We start from the raw sequence: 18,843 nt of genomic DNA on the forward strand, positions 1-18,843 counted from the left end.
TGCTCCATACAGTGTAGTGGCCACGCATAGTGCTCCATAAGTCTATGGGCCCCACATAGTGCTCCATACAGTGCATTCACCCCACGTTGTACTCCATACAGTGTATTGGCCCCACATAGTGCTCCATACAGTGTATTGGTCCCTTGTAGTGCTCCATACAGTCTATTGGTCTCACATAGTACTCCATACAGTTGAATGGTTCCATATAGTACTTCTTACAGTGTAAAGGCCCCATATAGTGCTCCATACAATGTAGTGGCCCCACATAGTGCTCCATATAGTGAAATGGCGCCACATAGTGCTTCATACAGTGGAATGGCCCCACATAGTGCTCCATACAGTGTAATGGCCCCACATTGTTCTCCATACAGTGTAATGACCCACAGTGCTTTATACAGTATTTTGGGCCCACATTGCTTTCCATAAAGTATAATGGCCTTGCATAGTGCTCCATACAGCATGATAACCCCACATTGTTGATCAATTATACTGTATTGAGCACTATATGGTGCCATTACAGTTTGGCGCATTATATGTGGGGCCATTATACTGTATGGAGGACTATGTGGGGCCATTAAACTGTATGGAGCACAAGTATGTGGTTTGTATTCTTCTGGCCACATTACATCTAGACTTGTCTGGCCTCGCTCAATTCATTTTCATTGAGTGAGGTCGCACATGTCTAGTTGGCACATGACTGCATGTATGCAAATCACAGGCACAAGAGAATCCTGACAGCGTGTAGTGCGCACTGAGAGAATTCAGAAGTCTGCAGTCACATAGAATGACTGTAGGCTCGGCACAAACTTGGAAACCCCTTTATTGCTTCTAACCACTAAAACCATGAGAATTAGTCAGTATCACAAAAAAACATTTACATCCAGGTACCTGATACATGACATTTCTTTTCTTCTACATCTTGTCCAGACACCATGATGTGTTTTATCATCCACAGCTAGTCTCTGCAGACTTCCATCTTCTCCGGTCTCCTGCAGCACATCCCCACACGACGCCCTTAAAGATAGAAGTGTCATTATAATGCTCCTGAATAAAAATATCTGCCCTACACTAAGCCCCGTAATAAATAATTGGCTGTTACACTAAATACCTCCATCACAGTAAATCTCCCCCAGGCTCGTTACACTAAATACCCCCATCACAGTAAATCTCCCCCAGGCTCGTTACACTAAATACCCCCATCACAGTAAATCTCCCCCAGGCTCTTTACACTAAATACTCCCATCACAGTAAATCTCCCCCAGGCCTGTTACAATAAATACCCCCATCACAGTAAATCTCCCCCAGGCCTGTTACAATAAATACCCCCATCACAGTAAATCTCCCCCAGGCCCATTACACTAAATACCCCCATCACAGTAAATCTCCCCCAGGCTCGTTACACTAAATACCCCCATCACAGTAAATCTCCCCCAGGCTCTTTACACTAAATACTCCCATCACAGTAAATCTCCCCCAGGCCTGTTACAATAAATACCCCCATCACAGTAAATCTCCCCCAGGCCCATTACACTAAATACCCCCATCACAGTAAATCTCCCCCAGGCCCATTACACTAAATACCCCCATCACAGTAAATCTCCCCCAGGCTCTTTACACTAAATACTCCCATCACAGTAAATCTCCCCCAGGCCTGTTACAATAAATACCCCCATCACAGTAAATCTCCCCCAGGCCCATTACACTAAATACCCCCATCACAGTAAATCTCCCCCAGTGGCCTACCTGGACTCGTCCCCGTCCAGCTGTCGGGTCCTAGTGATACAAGATGGCTCCAGTGCGGAGCTTCGTACATTCTACACCAATTGTGATGTCATGTGAGGTCTGTGATGTCATGAGCCTTGTGATGTCATCATTGCTGTCACTGGTATTTCAAATTTTGCAAGAAAAAGCTGGTTTAATAGTTTAAAACCCCCATGGTGGATAATTACAGCTTGTGATTCATTTACAAGCTGTTATTAATATTTGGGGTATTAGATGTGTCCTGCTCCACCTTCCTCCTGCACTGGGCTTTTTATGTATGGACAATTCACACACGCGGCATGTAGTTTATAGCCTCTGTTAGGGTACTTTCACACTAGCGTTTTTTGCAATACGTCGCAATGCGTCGTTTTGGCAAAAAAACGCATCCTGCAAAGTTGTCTGCAGGATGCGTTTTTTCCCCATTGACTAACATTAGCGATGCATTGACAGACGTCGCAACCGTCGTGCGACGGATGCGTCGTGCTTTGGCGGACCGTCGGCACAAAAAAACGCTACATGTAACGTTTTTTTGTGCGACGTGTCTGCTTCTTCCGACCACGCATGCGCGGCCGGAACTCCGCCCCCTCCTCCCCGCACCTCACAATGGGGCAGCGGATGCACTGAAAAACAGCATCCGCTGCACCCGTTGTGCATCGCAAACAACGCTAACGTCGGTATGTCGGCTCGACGCACTGCGACGGGCCGAGTACGATGCTAGTGTGAAAGTAGCCTTACATGACTGGAGGCCTCTGCAGATCCCTATTAACATTAGGGCAATAAGATTTACTTTAGTGACTATTTCTGGAATCACTCGCTTGGGCCTATTACTAATACATCATTTACCTGTCGCAGATGAGATGGTGTACAATAAAAGAAGTTTTCTCATTGTGGTGCATTATGTGGATGCATTTCATTATTGACACAAATTCCTTAAAAGGGGGTAGTTTGGGAAAAAATAAGTTACCTATCCAAAGGAGGTCTGACCACTGGGAACTGGAATTTGTTTATTCTCGTAGAATGGATTACCAGTGCGCCTGCTCGACCGCCAGTCCATTCATTCCCTATGTGGGTGTCCTGTGCTGCTCTCGGCTTTTTTCTGGTAGACCCATAGAAAATAAATGGAGCGACAGTTGATCATCCAATATTTGGCTTCATTTTGTAACTGGGTTAAAAGTCCTGGCATGAAAATTCCCAATCAGTGTGGACCACCCATCCATCAGTAATTTTTCACCTATCCTGTTATTAAACTTGCATTCACAGGACAGTCCCTTTAATATGGCATCATACAAACTCTAGACTATCACCGTGGGCATTGATGGCAAATCAGTGGAAAGTGGCCACTGCATCTAGGAGAAGAATGGAGAGGAGGTCAATAGTGTGTCTAAACTCATACACTTCTATGGAAGGATCATTTTGCCCCCCCCCCCTCTTGGGACCCTCCTTCTTCCAATACATGGGGGTACACGAGTTGGAACCCTGATAAATGAAACATTACTCATCCCAGCAATCTCCTGTCGCTCTTGTTCCTTATCCAGTCCTTACTGATCACTACTTCTTGGTCCTGTCCTTGACTTAATGAAAAAGACTGGAGATGCCTCCTCAGCCAATCACTGACTAAGGAGGTCCCTGCTGTGGCTGTGATTGGCTGAGCCTGCACTTCCTGTCCCTGTCCTTGTTTGATCTGTTCAGACAGAATCGGGAAGTAGAGAAAAGTAGGGATCTAATAAAATATAGGTAAATATTGCTACTTTTTTATTTGTAAGCCAGTCTGAACCCTTAAAAAAAATAAAAATCTTCAGTGTAAACCTTCTTTTAATTTGTTCATTCTCTTTTGAATGCCCTCACACAGGTGCTCAACCACTCATGATAGCCATTGTAGTGCCCACGGGTTCTAACACAGACCCCATTTCGCAATTAAATCCCTCCCCAAAATCTATTTCAGTTTTCACTGTAGTTCTGGCATTGTATCTTAAGATCCAGGGGGCTCTGGATGAACAGTCCAATTATCAATGACCGGGTGGGAAAGCCCAGAAGTCATATAAGATGTTCCTACATTTGGTAACTATACCTGCGATCTAATAGTCATCCTCCCAAATGTAATTTTTAACTGCAGAAGAGAATCGTCCGAATCCTACAAACAATAATAAACTAATGAATATTTCTTTGGAACAGCTCGTTCTGAGAGGGATAATGTAACGCTCCTGTATTGGGGAAATGAGGGTCCTACAGCACCAGGGTGCACCTGGCAGAGGCCTATCGATCCCGCACCATGACGGGAGCCTCATTAACAGTAGATACAAGTTTATTACGCTAAATAGAGCCATTACCTTCTATCAGAAGAGGCTGAAGAGTAGCCAAACTACACGCACAACGCTTGTTTTCTGCCAACCCTGGAGATGCAAAAACATTGGGCAACCAAGAGGTGAAGACCTCAAGTCAGGTGTAGTGTTCAAAAGGACAAGGCTTTCCCACTTTTATTAATGTGTGTGGGTATCATGGTTGTGAGGGCTTCATGTGTCTAGTAACAATGGTGGATACCAGTTTCTAAACTCATCAGGGCTTTCTTTGGCCATATTGGGTCTAAGACACTAGAACCAGCTGTCCCTCTCCTGCCCCAAACTATCCCCACTAATTAATAACTAATGGTGGTGCTGGTAATTCACACGGACCACGGGGCTTCACACTTGTCTCTGGTTGGCTAACAATTGCAGGAGGTTTATGGACTGGTTGGTGTTCGGCCCACAACATGTAAGTCTATAGTAGATACCAGCCCCGTCAGCTTTTTGTAACCTTTGTATGTGAGGACCGTGCACATGACTGGTCCCATCTCCATACACTCCCATTTATGGCCCATCTCTCTGCTTGGTCCTAATTGCAGGAGTCTTCGGTTTGTGCACTTCCGTTTAGTGGCACTGGTTTAAGTAAATGGCACTAGGTGGCGGTATATAGTTAGCCATAGTGCATGGAATGGGATCACTATATATACAAAGAGGATGATGTGCAATTCAAGGGATTGGGACTAGATTGTGCTAATTGGTTAGACTATCACATACAATTATCATATGCCCAATGAGGACAATGTGCAATAGGCTAAGCACTTTACTAAACTGATGTTCCATAATGTAGGAAGGGTCTTTCAGTAAAGTTTAATAATTGACGTACTATTAGCTTATTGAATTAAGGGCTCAGTGCAATATTCCCAAGGTGCTTTCCTCAATAATGGAATATCATATGGATTATCCCTCTCCACTGTAGATACAGTGTGGGGGGTATTTATGTGTGATAAGATATCTCTGTAGGATTTATTATTGCCTTATTTTAGACTTTGTTAGTATCCACTATAATACCCTGGTTTGATTGTCATCAGGGGAAAGGTGGATAGACTACACACAAGCACGGTGGTTACATTTATTAATTTTATTTAGCAATCAATAAGTTATATTTTATATTATTTTTTTTCCATCTCATTCAGTGATTTTGTTTATTTAGTGGTACAAAAAATGGGCTTTGGGGTGCCCTCAGTGATACGTGAATCCTCTTCACCCTTTAGATCAATCAGTGGCAGGTTGTCTGTCATCTAATGTAAACAGGATAGATGGTTAGAGGAAGCTAAAAATGTTTTCTCAGATAAAGATTTACCCACAGATACAGGCCCAGTGTCTATGAATCTAGCTGTTAAATAACTTCAGGTTATAAAGACTATATACGCACCTGGTGGGAGGTTCAGGGCCTACAAAACTATCTACAGCATAGAATTGTCCCAAGAGGACTACGTATACCCCTGGTCCCAAATAAAAGGTTTGCGATCAGCAACCTAGGTGGCGAAGTGGGAGAAGGCGGCCACGGAAAGTTCGCTGAGGTTTATTTCTATACTATTAAAAGAAGAGCGGTTGCTTTTAGAACAAAGTGGAAAATCATTAAAGGAAGCAATTGTACAAGGAAGGAATTGAACAAGGAAAGAGATTCTCATCAGTCAGAATTTGGGGGAAAAAAAGAAAAAGCTCTCCAGCTAAATATAGAGAAGTTTACATAATTTATTAAAGGGAGAAAACATTATCAGTTTCAGAGATACTCGGGCGGACTTCATCGAGAATAGGGCTTACGACCCACAGAATCTTAACGAGAGGAAGGGGTGATTCATCATATGATTACGAGACCTTAGACATTGAGAGAGGATTACAAACTAGAGGCAGAAGTAGGGGTAGAGGTAGGGCTATGGATAGGAGTAGAAATAGATTTGAGTATAATACACAATCATTGGACAAGCAGTCATGCCCCGGAACTAGTCATCAGCATGGGGACTCCCTTTGGCACCAGTGAGGTTGCTGAAAGAAAGAAAACTATCTAAATGACGATGGCTCTCATGGGGCCAAGGGGTACCTTGAGACACTACAGTTGACTGGACCTGAAAGAGGTTTTAATATAGAAAGTCAAACAAGTGGGGCTATACCTAAGAAGAAATTAACACCAACGGAGGATAAACTAACGTGAGAGAGAAAATGAGGGACCTGTTACTCAGTGCATTGAGGGTCATGATCGGAACATCAGATTCAAAAGAGATGATGATCTAAGAATAATAAATCTGTCTACAAGGGATCTCACTGGGGAATAGTTGGCTCTACTTTCTAGGGGTACTTTCTTGGTACCAACAACAAAATGTGACAATTTTGAGTGGACAAAGGATGTTGCCCTCTTTACAAGGAAGCTGAGGTGGGCCAAGTTTCTTAAACAGAACGAACAGAGTAAATGTAGGGATGTTGGTGTTCCTGAAAATGAGGCGCCTAATCTAATACTTTTGGAGGATTTATGGCGTGAGGTACAGGGTATCATTGGTGATGGTCCCTTTACAACACTAAGACCCGAAAGTAGTAGGGCACCACCGAATTTCAGCTCGAGTCAAATGCACATCTGCGAGGAAATGGTGACTCTGCTTCTGGAATGCTAACCTAACGCGTGTAGAAATGCAGTCCCTTCTCAAGTTGGAGAAAGATCCCACTATTTTATTGAAACCCTCTGATAAAGGGGGGCAATATTGTTGTCATGGACAAACCTCTATATAAAAAGATGTCTCGACATATCAGATCGTGATTGTTATGAAGTTCTCCGGTAGGACCCAACTACTGTAAATTTTTATGGACTCCCTAAGATCCATAATGGTTGAACTCCTCTCAGGGGGTGTCCTAATGTCTCGAGCATAGCAAGTGTTACACAGGGCATTGGCACATATGTCGATACAATTTTAAGACCATTTTTGTTAGCCCTCTCTTCCTATGTCGGAGACACGATGGACGTCCTCAGGACATTGGAGGATCTGCTGATTGAAGAGGGAGTGTTCATCTCTAGTCTCGATGTAGAGGCACTCTACAGTTCAGTACCACATCAGGTGGGCTGTGAAGCAGTGAGACAATTCCTGCAGACGAGAAGAATGCACCTCGGGAGACATAATGAGTTTGACACGGACCTTCTAAAGTTCATTTTTTAACTTAATTTTATTTTTTGGTTGACATACTTTACTTTCACCATGTCAGGAGTACTACGATGGGGAGCCGCTGTGCTCTCACATATGCAATTCTATTCCTGGGCTGATGGGAAGCAGTCCCGGTCTTTAAGGAGATGAATGAGGTAAGGACGTCTAAGGTACCCCTTTGGGTACGATATATAGACGACGTCCTCATTATGGACCGGGACTGTGAAACAATTTGATAGTATTTAAACCTGAGGCTAAACAAACAATATTGGGCTGAGGCTAACTTCCACCATACATGAACGTCAGATTTCATTTCTGGACATTTCTATTTGCATTAACTCCTCTGGCTTTCTTATGACACCTCTGTTTAGAAAGCCAACGGCCACGAATGGCCTTCTTCAGTAGCAAAGTCATCACCCTCTACCACTTAAAAGAGGCAACCCCAAAGGCCAGTTTTTAAGGCTGAGATGTAACTGCTCTTCGCTCAATGATTTCGAGAATAGAACAGGGGAATTGGGTGATACATTCTTGGGATAACCTCTTTTGATGAATCTATTAAAAACGGCCACGCTAGGGCAGCCAACAGAACATCTTAGTTGGTGCTTAGAGATAGATATCAAAAGGATGGTTTGATACGTCTGATTGGGACATGTGATGAAAGCTCTAGTGAGGTGATGGATGTCCTTAGGACTTATTGGGACGTTTTAAAACTTGATCCCGATACAAAGGAGGCCATTACACGTAGACCGTCGGTAAGTTACCGTAGGGGGCGGAACTTAAAAGACCGCCTGGTCCACAGTCACCTTCAGGTGGACCGACCAGATCCCGCATGGCGGGGTAGAACAACGTTTACAGCTACATTCAAGTGTGGGTCATGTAAAGCATGTGATTTCGGTGCTAAGGAGAACAAATTTAGTAGCGATACAACTGGAAAAGTTTATTATAATAGAAGACTTACTAATTGTTGTAATGAGGACATTGTTTACCTCTCTAAATGTTCATGTTTTAAAATGTGTGTGGGTAAGACCATACGTGAATTTAGAAAACGGATTCTGATGCAAATAGAGGACAGTAGAGGACATGCTACTTATATCCTGTTATGGGGATTTTCTCCATACTCCACTTTGAACCTTGGATCCCTTTGACCTATGTAGGTCTAGAATATGCCAGATTAAGCATTAAAGGGAAGGTGCCGCATGTTATTTTTTGTATTAAAAATGATTGTTTATATAAACAATTATTTTTAATACAAATTTACATTTTTTAACTTTAACATTTTTTTTATTATTCTTTTTTCAGCCACTGGGCGCCGCCATTTTGCTTTGCAGGAGTGTAAGTGTAGCTGCACGACACTTACACTCTGCAAATACGGCAGCCCTGGGAATAGACATCTGCAGTCGGCGTCCGACCGTATAGTTTACATTGTGCTGCTCCCTGCTGTGATCTGGCCACGCCCCCTGATCACATCACAGCAGAGGCAGGAGATCAGCGCCATCTTCCTGGAGCTCACAGTGCATCTGTGAGCTCCAGTTTCCCAGTATAATCGCAGGAGCCCTGCTTTTATAGGAGGAGGAGAAGGAGGAGGAGACCAAGGACGGGAGGGAGAAAGGACCCAGCAGCGGAGCAGTGAAGTAAGTATCAGTGGGGAGGGGGAGAGGGAATCTAATCCTATCCTTTGTGGTGCTGACTCTGAGCAGTTATCTCCTCCCGTGTGGGTTACTGTGCTGACTGTGTATCTAATCCTCTCCTGTGTGATACTGTCTGCTGAGCCATGCATCTAATCCTATCCTGTGTGATACTAACTGAGCTGTTTATCTAATCCTCCTGTGTGATACTTTGCTGAGCTGTGTATCTAATCCTCTCCTGTGTGATACTGTCTGCTGAGCCATGTACCTAATCCTACCCTGTGTGATACTGTGCTGAGATGTGTATCTAATCCTGTCCTGTGTGATACTGTCTTCTGAGCCGTGTATCTAATCCTCTTCTGTGTGATGCTGTCTGCTGAGTCATGTATCTAATCCTCCCCTGTGTGATATTGACTGCTGAGCTGTGTATCTAATGCCATCCTTTGTGATACTGATGGTTGAGCCATGTATCTAATCCTATCCTGTATGATACTGACTGAGCTGTGTATCTAATACTGTCCTGTGTGATACTGACTGCTGAGCTGTGTATCTAATCCTCTCCTATGCACTCCTCTCCCCCGTTATGTGTGATCTATATGGCAGTATTATGTGAGAACACTGGCGGTATTATGTGAGATCTATATGGCGGTATTATGTGTGCTCTATATGGTGGTATTATGTGTGCTCTATATGGCGGTATTATGTGTCCTCTATATGGCGGTATTATGTGTCCTCTATATGGCGGTATTATGTGAGATCTATATGGCGATATTATGTGTGCTCTATATGGCGGTATTATGTGAGATCTATATGTCTGTATTATGTGCGAACACTGGCGTCGTTATTTGTGATCTATATGACAGTATTATGTGTGCTCTATATGGCAGTATTGTGTGCTCTATATGGCGGTATTATGTGAGATCTATATGTCGGTATTATGTGAGAACACTGGCATCGGTATTTGCAATCTATATGATGGTATTATGTGAGAACTATAGGACAGTATTATGTGTGATATATATGGCGTTATTATGTGAGAACACTATGGCGCCGTTATTTGCAATCTATATGATGGTATTATGTGAGAACTATAGGACAGTATTATGTGTGATATATATGGCGGTATTGATGTATATGGCGGTATTATGTGAGAACACTGTGGCGGTATTATCTTCATAAAGGGGACCCATTCTAGGGTGGTTCTGGTTGAGCACCTGCACACGGGTCTGGGGTAATAGAGGGGGCAGCATGACCTCCAGTTAGGTGCAGTCAGGGGAGGGCTGGTGAGGCAGCTGAAGAGAGGGGTCTAATTTTTATCGTTACTATATGGCTACATTTCCTTCCCAGCGTCACCCCGGACTGCGCCTGTCGCCTCGCTTTCACACATTGCCAGGACAGGATGGAGAAGACAGGATGTGAGGAGGGGAATGGGGTCTTTGCATGCAAAGTCTGGATCAGAACAAGCCATCAATCCGCAGAAATGTTTCCTGGATTTCTGTGGAGCAGACGGTCCATCCATGTGTATAAAAGACAGTGCTCTATGTACAATCCCTGGCTGCTCCGCACACTGAACATGGTGCCCCCCCATAGACCAGCACACTGCTCTCCTGTGCTGCTGTCACCCTGCTTTCATTAGCTGCTCCCCCTAGTGTTTAAAAGTGGAAATGCCAAACCTTTTAAAATTATTTTTCATATTTTACTAAATTATAAACAAATGATAATATTTTTTAAGAAAACGTAAACATTAATTCTTTACATTTTTTTTCAATCGCTGGAAAAAAAATTTTTGGTGGCACCTTCACTACTCCAAAATAGTACTTTGTTTGGAAACGCACCAGGGCAAGCAGTACGAGTCGGGCAAAGTGCCAGAATTGGTGCATCAAATATGATGCTCCATTCCTAGGGTGACTGCAGGCTGATATTTGTAGGTTGAGAATGGCGCAATAACCATGGCCATTCCCAGCCTAATAATATCAGCCTGGAATTGTCTGCTTTCCCTTAGCTGATTATGAAAAATAGAGGGGACCTCACGCCGTTTTTTCCATTTATTTATTACTAATAAATCAAAATACTAAAAAATAAATGTGAAAAATGACTTGGGGGCAGGTGTGAAGGGGGAGGCCTATTTTTAATAATCCACCAAGGGAAAGCAGACAGCTGGTCTTATCATGCTGGTGTTATCATGCTGGGATGGGGCCAATATCCATCACCCTTCCCAGTCTATTAATATCAGCCCCCAGCTGTCTGCTTTGGTTAGCTAACCCTTACTAACCTGTGGTCTTGATGTCAGCGGACATTACACAGCTGACATCAACCCCACCATTGCCCTGGTTGCCACCGCACCAGTGCAGTCGGGAAGAGCCGAGGCTAAGTGCCAGAATAGATGTGCAATTTCTGGGGTGGCTGGGATCTGATTTTCTTAGGCTGGGAAGGGCCATGGATATTGGCACCTTCCCAGCCTATTAATATCAGCCCCCAGCTGACTGAATGGCTTAGCTGGTTATTAAAAATAGGGGAACTTCATGTCATTTTTTTTAGCCCCCCTTCATATTTAATAACCAGCAAAGGCAAAGCAGACAACGGGCTGATATTAGTGGGCTTGGAAGCTCCATGGATAATGGCCCTTCCCAGCATAATACGACCAGCTCTCAGCTGTCTGCTTTTCCCTTGGCTAATTATTAAAAACTAGATGGTGGCCCAATTCTAACGCATCGGGTATTCTAGAATATGCATGTCCACGTAGTATATTGCCCAGCCCACGTAGTATATTGCCCAGCCCACGTAGTATATTGCGCAGCCACGTAGTATATTGCCCAGCGACGTAGTATATTGCCCAGCGACATAGTATATTGCCCAGCCACGTAGTATATTGCCCAGTGACGTAGTATACAGCACAGAGCCACGTAGTATATTGCACAGCGACGTAGTATCCAGCACAGAGCCACGTAGTATATTGCCCAGCCACGTATGTCACAGGTTAAAAAATAAATACTCACCTTCCGAGGGCCCCTTGTAGTTCTGTCGCCTGTGTGCGGTGCAGGCGGCAGCTTCCGGTCCCAGGGTGTGATGACGTCGCGGTCACATGACCGTGACGTCATGGCAGGTCCTTCTCGCCATACCATCCTTGCCACCTGAACCTGCCACTTGCATGGAGCGGTCACTGGAGCATCGCGAGGAGCGGGAAAGGCGGCGGAAGGTGAGTATATAATGATTTTTTATTTTTTTTATTATTTTTGACATTAGGTGTTTTTACTATTGACGCTGCATAGGCAGCATCAATAGTAAAAACTTGGTCACACAGGGTTAATAGCGGCGGTAACGGAGTGAGTTACCTGCGGCATAACGCGGTCCGTTACCGCTGGCATTAACCCTGTGTGAGCTGTGACTGCAGGGAGTATGGAGCAGGCGCCAGGCACTGACTGCAGGGGAGTAGGGAGGGACTAATCGGACTGTGGCCGTCGCTGATTGGTCGCGGCAGCCATGACAGGCAGCTGGCGAGACCAATCAGCGACTTGGATTCCATGACAGACAGAGGCCGCGACCAATGAATATCTGTGACAGAAGGACAGACAGAAAGATGGAAGTACCCCTTAGACAATCATATAGTAGATAGAGGGGACCCCACATAATTTTTTTTTTCATTCATTCATTTATTAGAAATAAAAGAAAAAAAATGGCTTGGGGTCCTCACTATTTTTAATAACCAGCTAAGGAAAAGCAGACAGGTTTGGTCCTGTTGCTGCCCCAGAAGTGGAGTATCCTATTTGTTGCGTCAGTTCTGGCGCTTAGCCTCACCTCTTCCCTATTACCCTGGTGCGATGGCAATCGTGGTAATTGTTTTAGGGGTTAGTAATGGAGAAGTGTCAGACACCCCCATTACTAACCCAGTAGTAAACATAAATAAGCGCACACAGAAAAGAAAACCCTATATTTTATTAAAGACTCCGACACTAGCCCTCGTTCACCAATTTATTAATCAAGTGATCAAAACAAAATAATCCACATTCATCTTCTTTGTCTCCGGCGCCTGTGGATAGCAGTAAAGCTACCACTATGCACTGGCAATTGGGTGATGAATACTCTCATCAGCGTCGCCTGGTCTTGCTGCCATCAGCGAGACCAGGCGCACAATGATGACAGTAGTAGTCATCAGCCAGCGCCTGACCGGCGGTAAGCTTGCCACCATCGGTCACAGCTGCTGGCTCACAATCTATCCTCATGTGACAGTATGAACACCTGCAGTGGTCCACGATACCCAGCAGCTGTCACTTGTAGAGGAAAGCTTGGGAACCATCGGCTGTTCGAGTCCCCTATTGACTTGAATGGGTACCCGAACTAAAAAATTTTGTAAAAGTTCGGCTGAACCTGACGGACGCAAACATCCACGGGCATGCCCATCTCTATTTTTTGCTAATTCTAAAAGAAGTTTTCAAGAACTTTGATACTGATGTTGCATCCAAAGGATAGGTCATAGATATTGGATTAGCTATATGCAACTCCCGCTGGACGCAGTTTAGGCTAGTTTCACACTAACGTTTTGCTGAGCTGCGGAGGGCTGCGAACTTCCTCCGTGAAGCCCCGCCGCTCAGCTTCGCCCACGTCCGCATGCGGCCTGCGTACCTATCTTTAACATTAGGTACGCAGGTCGTGCGGATGTATGCGGATGCCTCCGCATAGACGTTTTGACGATGCGGCAACCCGTGGTGAACGCAGCTGATTCAAATTTCTTTTTTTCTCTGCATCATCAAAACGACGCATGCGGAGGAGCTGAGCGGCGGAGGTGCTGCCATGGACGGGGCTTCACGGAGGAAGTCCGCAGCTCAGCAAAACGCTAGTGTGCAACTCTCCTTACAGAGTTGAAACAGCACGGCGCTGTCCACTGTATAGTGGCTATTCACAGGTACTGCAGCTCAGCTCCCATTCATATCAGCAGTACTTGAGTAGGGCACCAGTATCCGTCTTGGATAAATCACTGTGCCTGGATAAACATTGACACACTCTCTGATAGTCTATGTTAAGAATCGGCCATCAATTTGTATTTCCCAAAATCCTCTTTACCAATAGAATTGTTCGGAGCTGCTGTAATACAATAATGCATTCTGTAGCTGGTATAATATGTGTGTTACGTACTGTATCTTTATGGGTAAACATGTCAAATAATTTTGTCTTGCAGCAACAATACCAGAGTGCCTTATTTTGGGCAGATAAGGTTGCTTCTTTATCTCATGGTAAGGCTCTTTGTTTTTGCCATTATCAGTAATATTCTGTATGTTATGTAAGTCAGGATTTGCTGAATCACTCACCAGCTATTACACTTTGCCAATCCTTTCTCCGATACTTCTATAGTTTGACTTCTGCCAGCCGTGTGGTAAAATAAGAAACAATAGTGTCCTTTGTGAAGATCACTTCATAGATGAGTAAAGCCCCCGTCACACTAAGCGAGGTCGCTAGCGAGATCGCTGCTGAGTCACAAGTTTTGTGACGCAACAGCGACCTCAGTAGCGATCTCGCTATGTGTGACACCAGGCCCCTGCTGTGACATCGCTGGTCGTGTCGGAATGGCCTGGACCTTTTTTTGATCGTTGAGGTCCCGCTGGGTAGCACACATCGCTGTGTTTGACACCTTACCAACGACCTCGTTCACACAGGACGTCCCTCATCGAGGTCTGAATCGTCATAATAGTTGCCATGTGACAGGGTCACAACGACCAACGACACGACACAACGTCGTTGGGAAGATCTCACTGTTTGACATCTCACCAGCGACCACATAGCGACGCAGCAACGATCCCTGACAGGTCGTATGGTTGTCGGGATCGCTTTAGCGTCGCTAAGTGAGACGGGGCCTTTACACGGGGTACTAGTGTTAAAACTGCTGGAGAGAGCAGCCATTAGGAGGCAAAATTCGGACTCTTTACTGCCATGACCAAGAGGACAGAAATCTGAGTAATTTTTTTTCCCCTGATGTGTCTCTCTAGTCACATTCGAGGTGGCCGTCAGAATCTTTTTCTTCTTCTTTTTTTTTTTTTTTTTTCTTCCCCTGGGTGCCGGACTTTCTGTACAGGAACCAGGCACCTTCATAATGCTATTATCTCGCAGATTAACCCCACGTCCACAGGTTACTAGCATTATCAAACCTGACAGGTTCCTTTTAAAAAGGAATCCCCATGAACTTTTTTCCTCTAAGGCCACGTTCACATGTACATTATTTGGTCAGTATTTTACCTCCATATTTATAAGACAAAACCAGGAGTGGCACAATCGGAGGAAAAGTATAATAGAAACACGTCACCACTTCTGTATTTATCACCCACTCCTGGTTTTGACTGACAAATACTGAGGTAAAATACGGAACATCTGAACGTGGCCTAAATCTGAATGTAGGTGGACTGCAGTGTGTTAATATATTCACCTACTGTCATCTTCTGTGACGTCACCACTCTTCTGACTCTCCGGGTCCCTGTGCCTCTATATGTGAGCAAGAAGTCTCTTTTACAATGTAAGCATATGGAGTCTCGTTCTGACGCCCCACAGGATTACATTGTAACAGTCACTTCTGATTTACGCAGAGCGCAGTGTGACCCTGAGACGTAACACCCTGATACTACAATACATAGATAAATACACAGGTTTAGGGGCAGCGGAAAGCTCATCCATACAGCCCTGTCTTTAGGCTCCCCCATGATGGATGCTTGGACCTTGGACCTCTATTAGAAGCTGCATTGTCAGTGGCCTATGGCACAACCATATGTGCAATTTTTTTTTTTTTTTTAGGGCTGAATAATTTTTTTTCTATTATCTACCAGATGTATACTAACATTGTGTTCATTGTTTCTTTGTTCTAGAGGAACCACAAGATATTTATTGGCTTGCACAATGTCTGTATCTGACTGCTCAGTATCACAGAGCCTCACATGCACTGCGCTCAAGAAAATTGGATAAGGTAAGTTTTACTTTTCATTTTGAGAATTCTCGAATTCCCAGGTAATGGCTTTCAAAAATTGCATTACATTTACTGGCAATCTGTTGAGAAATGGCAATACATTTTGCAGAGGTTTGCAGCGTTGTTTTGGAGTTAGGAAGTTTGCAGGGGTCTGCTCCCACATTTTAAGAACAAACAGTGGGCAGTACGGTGGCTAGCACTACAGTCCTGCAGTGCTGGGGTGCTGGGTCCAAATCCCACCAAGGACATCTGCAAGGAGTTTGTATGTCCTCCCCGTGTTTGCGTGGGTTTCCTCCTACATTCCAAAGATGTACCGATAGGGAATTTATATTATGAGCCCCAATGGGGACAGTGCTGATAATGTGTGTAAAGCTCTGTGAAATTAAATATATATCTACACTGGTGTGGTGAAGATTCATTCCTAGCACAGAGTGTACTGTTCAACTGTGAATTTATTTTTTACGATCATAGTGAGTGATTTCTGGACTTGTAATAGTGCTGAGTAGTACGTCGATCGCTCTGTGCCATACTTATAAAATTTTGATAAGTTAGTTTCTTCATCTCAAGGAGATGATCAACTGTTAGATAAATCCGGTGGCGACTTTCACCTTTATTGTGACGAGAAAATTGGTGCAGTACATGATGTCTATCGTGTTTCTTGCTCATACGTATTTTATACGTTTTCTTCAATAGGCGTATGAGGCATGTCGCTACCTTGCTGCTCGGTGTCATGTAAGTATTATCAAAATACACCACTTTCCCCTCTAGGTAAATGACCACATTATGCTTAGGGTTGGGTGACACAGGTGGTGCCCATTTGGTCATATACCACATGTTGACAGCAAGTAAATGCTACAGATGTGTCCCCCTGACATTTCTCTTGGCTATTCAGATCCATAGATGCGGAGTAAGTTGACTAGCTTTGAAAATAAATATGATTTTGAGCGACTGTTATATCATGAGTTGCATATGCTATGTTTGGCCACCCAGTGGCCAGTTGTGAATTGCAGTCTGTCACAAGTTTTGCTTGCATGTGATACGGAATAAGTGCCCGATTGCTGGGGGTCTGACCACGTGGTCCCCCACAATCCCAACTCTGGAGAGCCCCGTGTGAATTGTGAATGGAGCAGTAGTCAATCATGAGCGCTGCTGCTCCATTCATTCTTATTGGAGTAGCAAAGACCAGCTGAGTGTAACACTCAGCTATCTCCAGCTGTCCCGTAAGAATGAATGGAGCGACAGTGCGCATTATTGACTACCGCTCCATTTACAGGGGTATGCTTTACTTGACTGAAAAGTTTGTACAGCATTACCCTACATTCAGTGTATCAAATGGACTGCTGACAAGAATACCTAAAGGAGTAGTTTTGTGTGAAGGATCCTAGTGGGTCTTAACATCTAATGCCTATTATTAGGATATGCCGTCAATGTCATATTGATGAAGTTATGACTTTTAGGATTCCCACAATTGGCGAAAGAAGGAGCCTCGATTGCTGGAGCGCCATCTTCACATCACTGCTCTTCTCTATGCTGATGTGTCTGCATTCAAGTGAATGGTGCTGGACACAGCCGCACAGACAGAGCAGCTGCCATGGTTATTGGAGCTATTTTTGTTTGACAACACAATATATTAATGGTGTATCCTACTGCCAGACCACTGTTCTAGAGTCCCCAAAAACTGATTTATGCAAATATTGTTCATAGATTATTACACATTATTGTAAAGATTTAGTAATCTGATTTGTGTTCTGATTATTACTACTTATAAAATATATTTTTCTTTTCTCTTTACCTAATAAGTATGCTGCAAAAGAGTACCAGCAATCTCTTGATATTCTGGATATGGAAGAACCGATTAGTAAAAAACTGTTTGAAAAGAGTATAAAGGATGACAAATTATTACGTGATAGTTCTGGAGAATGGCAGATTTCACAGTCTTCGGTAAAGTTTTGTTTGAATCATATTATGTTTTAACAAAAGTTTTATGTCATGGCTTTGAAAACCTCATAATGGGAAAAAAATATACCACAGCTTCTTTAATTTTAGAAAGAGAACACTATACAATTCTGTCCAAGCCAGGTTATTTTCCAGCAGAAAACTCCAATTTTAAATGAAGGTGTCATTGACTTAAATGAATGCCTTATCTGCTTGGAGGCAGAGAGTTGGACCTCCTTGATCTAATATCAATAGGTTATCCTTTAAAGCACCACTCCGGCTTTTTTTTTTTAAACTTTATCTCTTGAGTTTTGTTATTAATGTAAGTTCCCTTTACCTAGTATTATACTTGCCAGCTGCCATCGTCTTCTGTTCTCAGCGCTGCACCTGTCGTCTTCTTCTGTTTGTGATCTGCCAGATGGCTCCAGTGTTTGCTGGGCGAGCCTGAGGTTAGTTGCCTGTTTAAGTCTACAAGAGCCAGGACAAGGATCTCATAAACCTACATTGAGAGTTTGTGACCATTACCTCTGAATCTGGAAATTATTGGCAATTAGCAAGACACACTCAATAAAGGAGTGGTTCTGCAGGTGGGGACCACAGACCACATCTCAGTACCAATGCTTTCTGGCTGATGTTTTGGTCACTTTTGAATGTTGGTTGTGCTTTCACACTCGTGGTAGCATGAGACGGACTCTACAATTCACACAAGTGGCTCAGGTAGTGCAGCTCATCCAGGATGGTACATCAATGCGAGCTGTGGCAAGAAGGTTTGCTGTGTCTGCCAGCGAAGTGTCCAGAGACTGGAGGTGCTACAAGGAGACAGGCCAGTACACCAGGAGACGTGGAGGGGGCCGTAGGAGGGCAACAATCCAGCAGCAGGACCGCTACATCAGCCTTTGTGTAAGGAGGAACAGGTGGAGCACTGCCAGAGCCCTACAAAATGACCTCCAGCAGGCCACAAATGTGCATGTGTCTGCACAAACGGTTAGAAGCTGACTCCATGAGGATGGTCTGAGTGCCCGACGTCCACAGATGAGGGTTGTGCTCACAGCCCAACACCATGCCGGACGCTTGGCATTTGCACAGAACACCAGGATTGGCTAATTTCGCCA

General features: G+C 44.1%; 1 protein-coding gene across 1 annotated transcript in view; it reads left to right on the forward strand.

Moving 5' to 3' along the window:
* Positions 1-18,843, forward strand: part of CDC16 (cell division cycle 16) — an 85,801-nt gene that overhangs the window by 34,478 nt on the left and 32,480 nt on the right. The window contains exons 2-5 of the mRNA XM_077296565.1: positions 14,027-14,081; positions 15,699-15,796; positions 16,490-16,528; positions 17,597-17,737. Coding sequence (XP_077152680.1) covers positions 14,027-14,081; positions 15,699-15,796; positions 16,490-16,528; positions 17,597-17,737 — 333 coding nt within the window. The remainder of the gene's footprint in view (positions 1-14,026; positions 14,082-15,698; positions 15,797-16,489; positions 16,529-17,596; positions 17,738-18,843) is intronic.

Source organism: Ranitomeya variabilis, chromosome 3 (assembly GCF_051348905.1).
Source record: "Ranitomeya variabilis isolate aRanVar5 chromosome 3, aRanVar5.hap1, whole genome shotgun sequence".
In the NCBI taxonomy this organism is placed as follows: Eukaryota; Metazoa; Chordata; class Amphibia; order Anura; family Dendrobatidae; genus Ranitomeya; species Ranitomeya variabilis.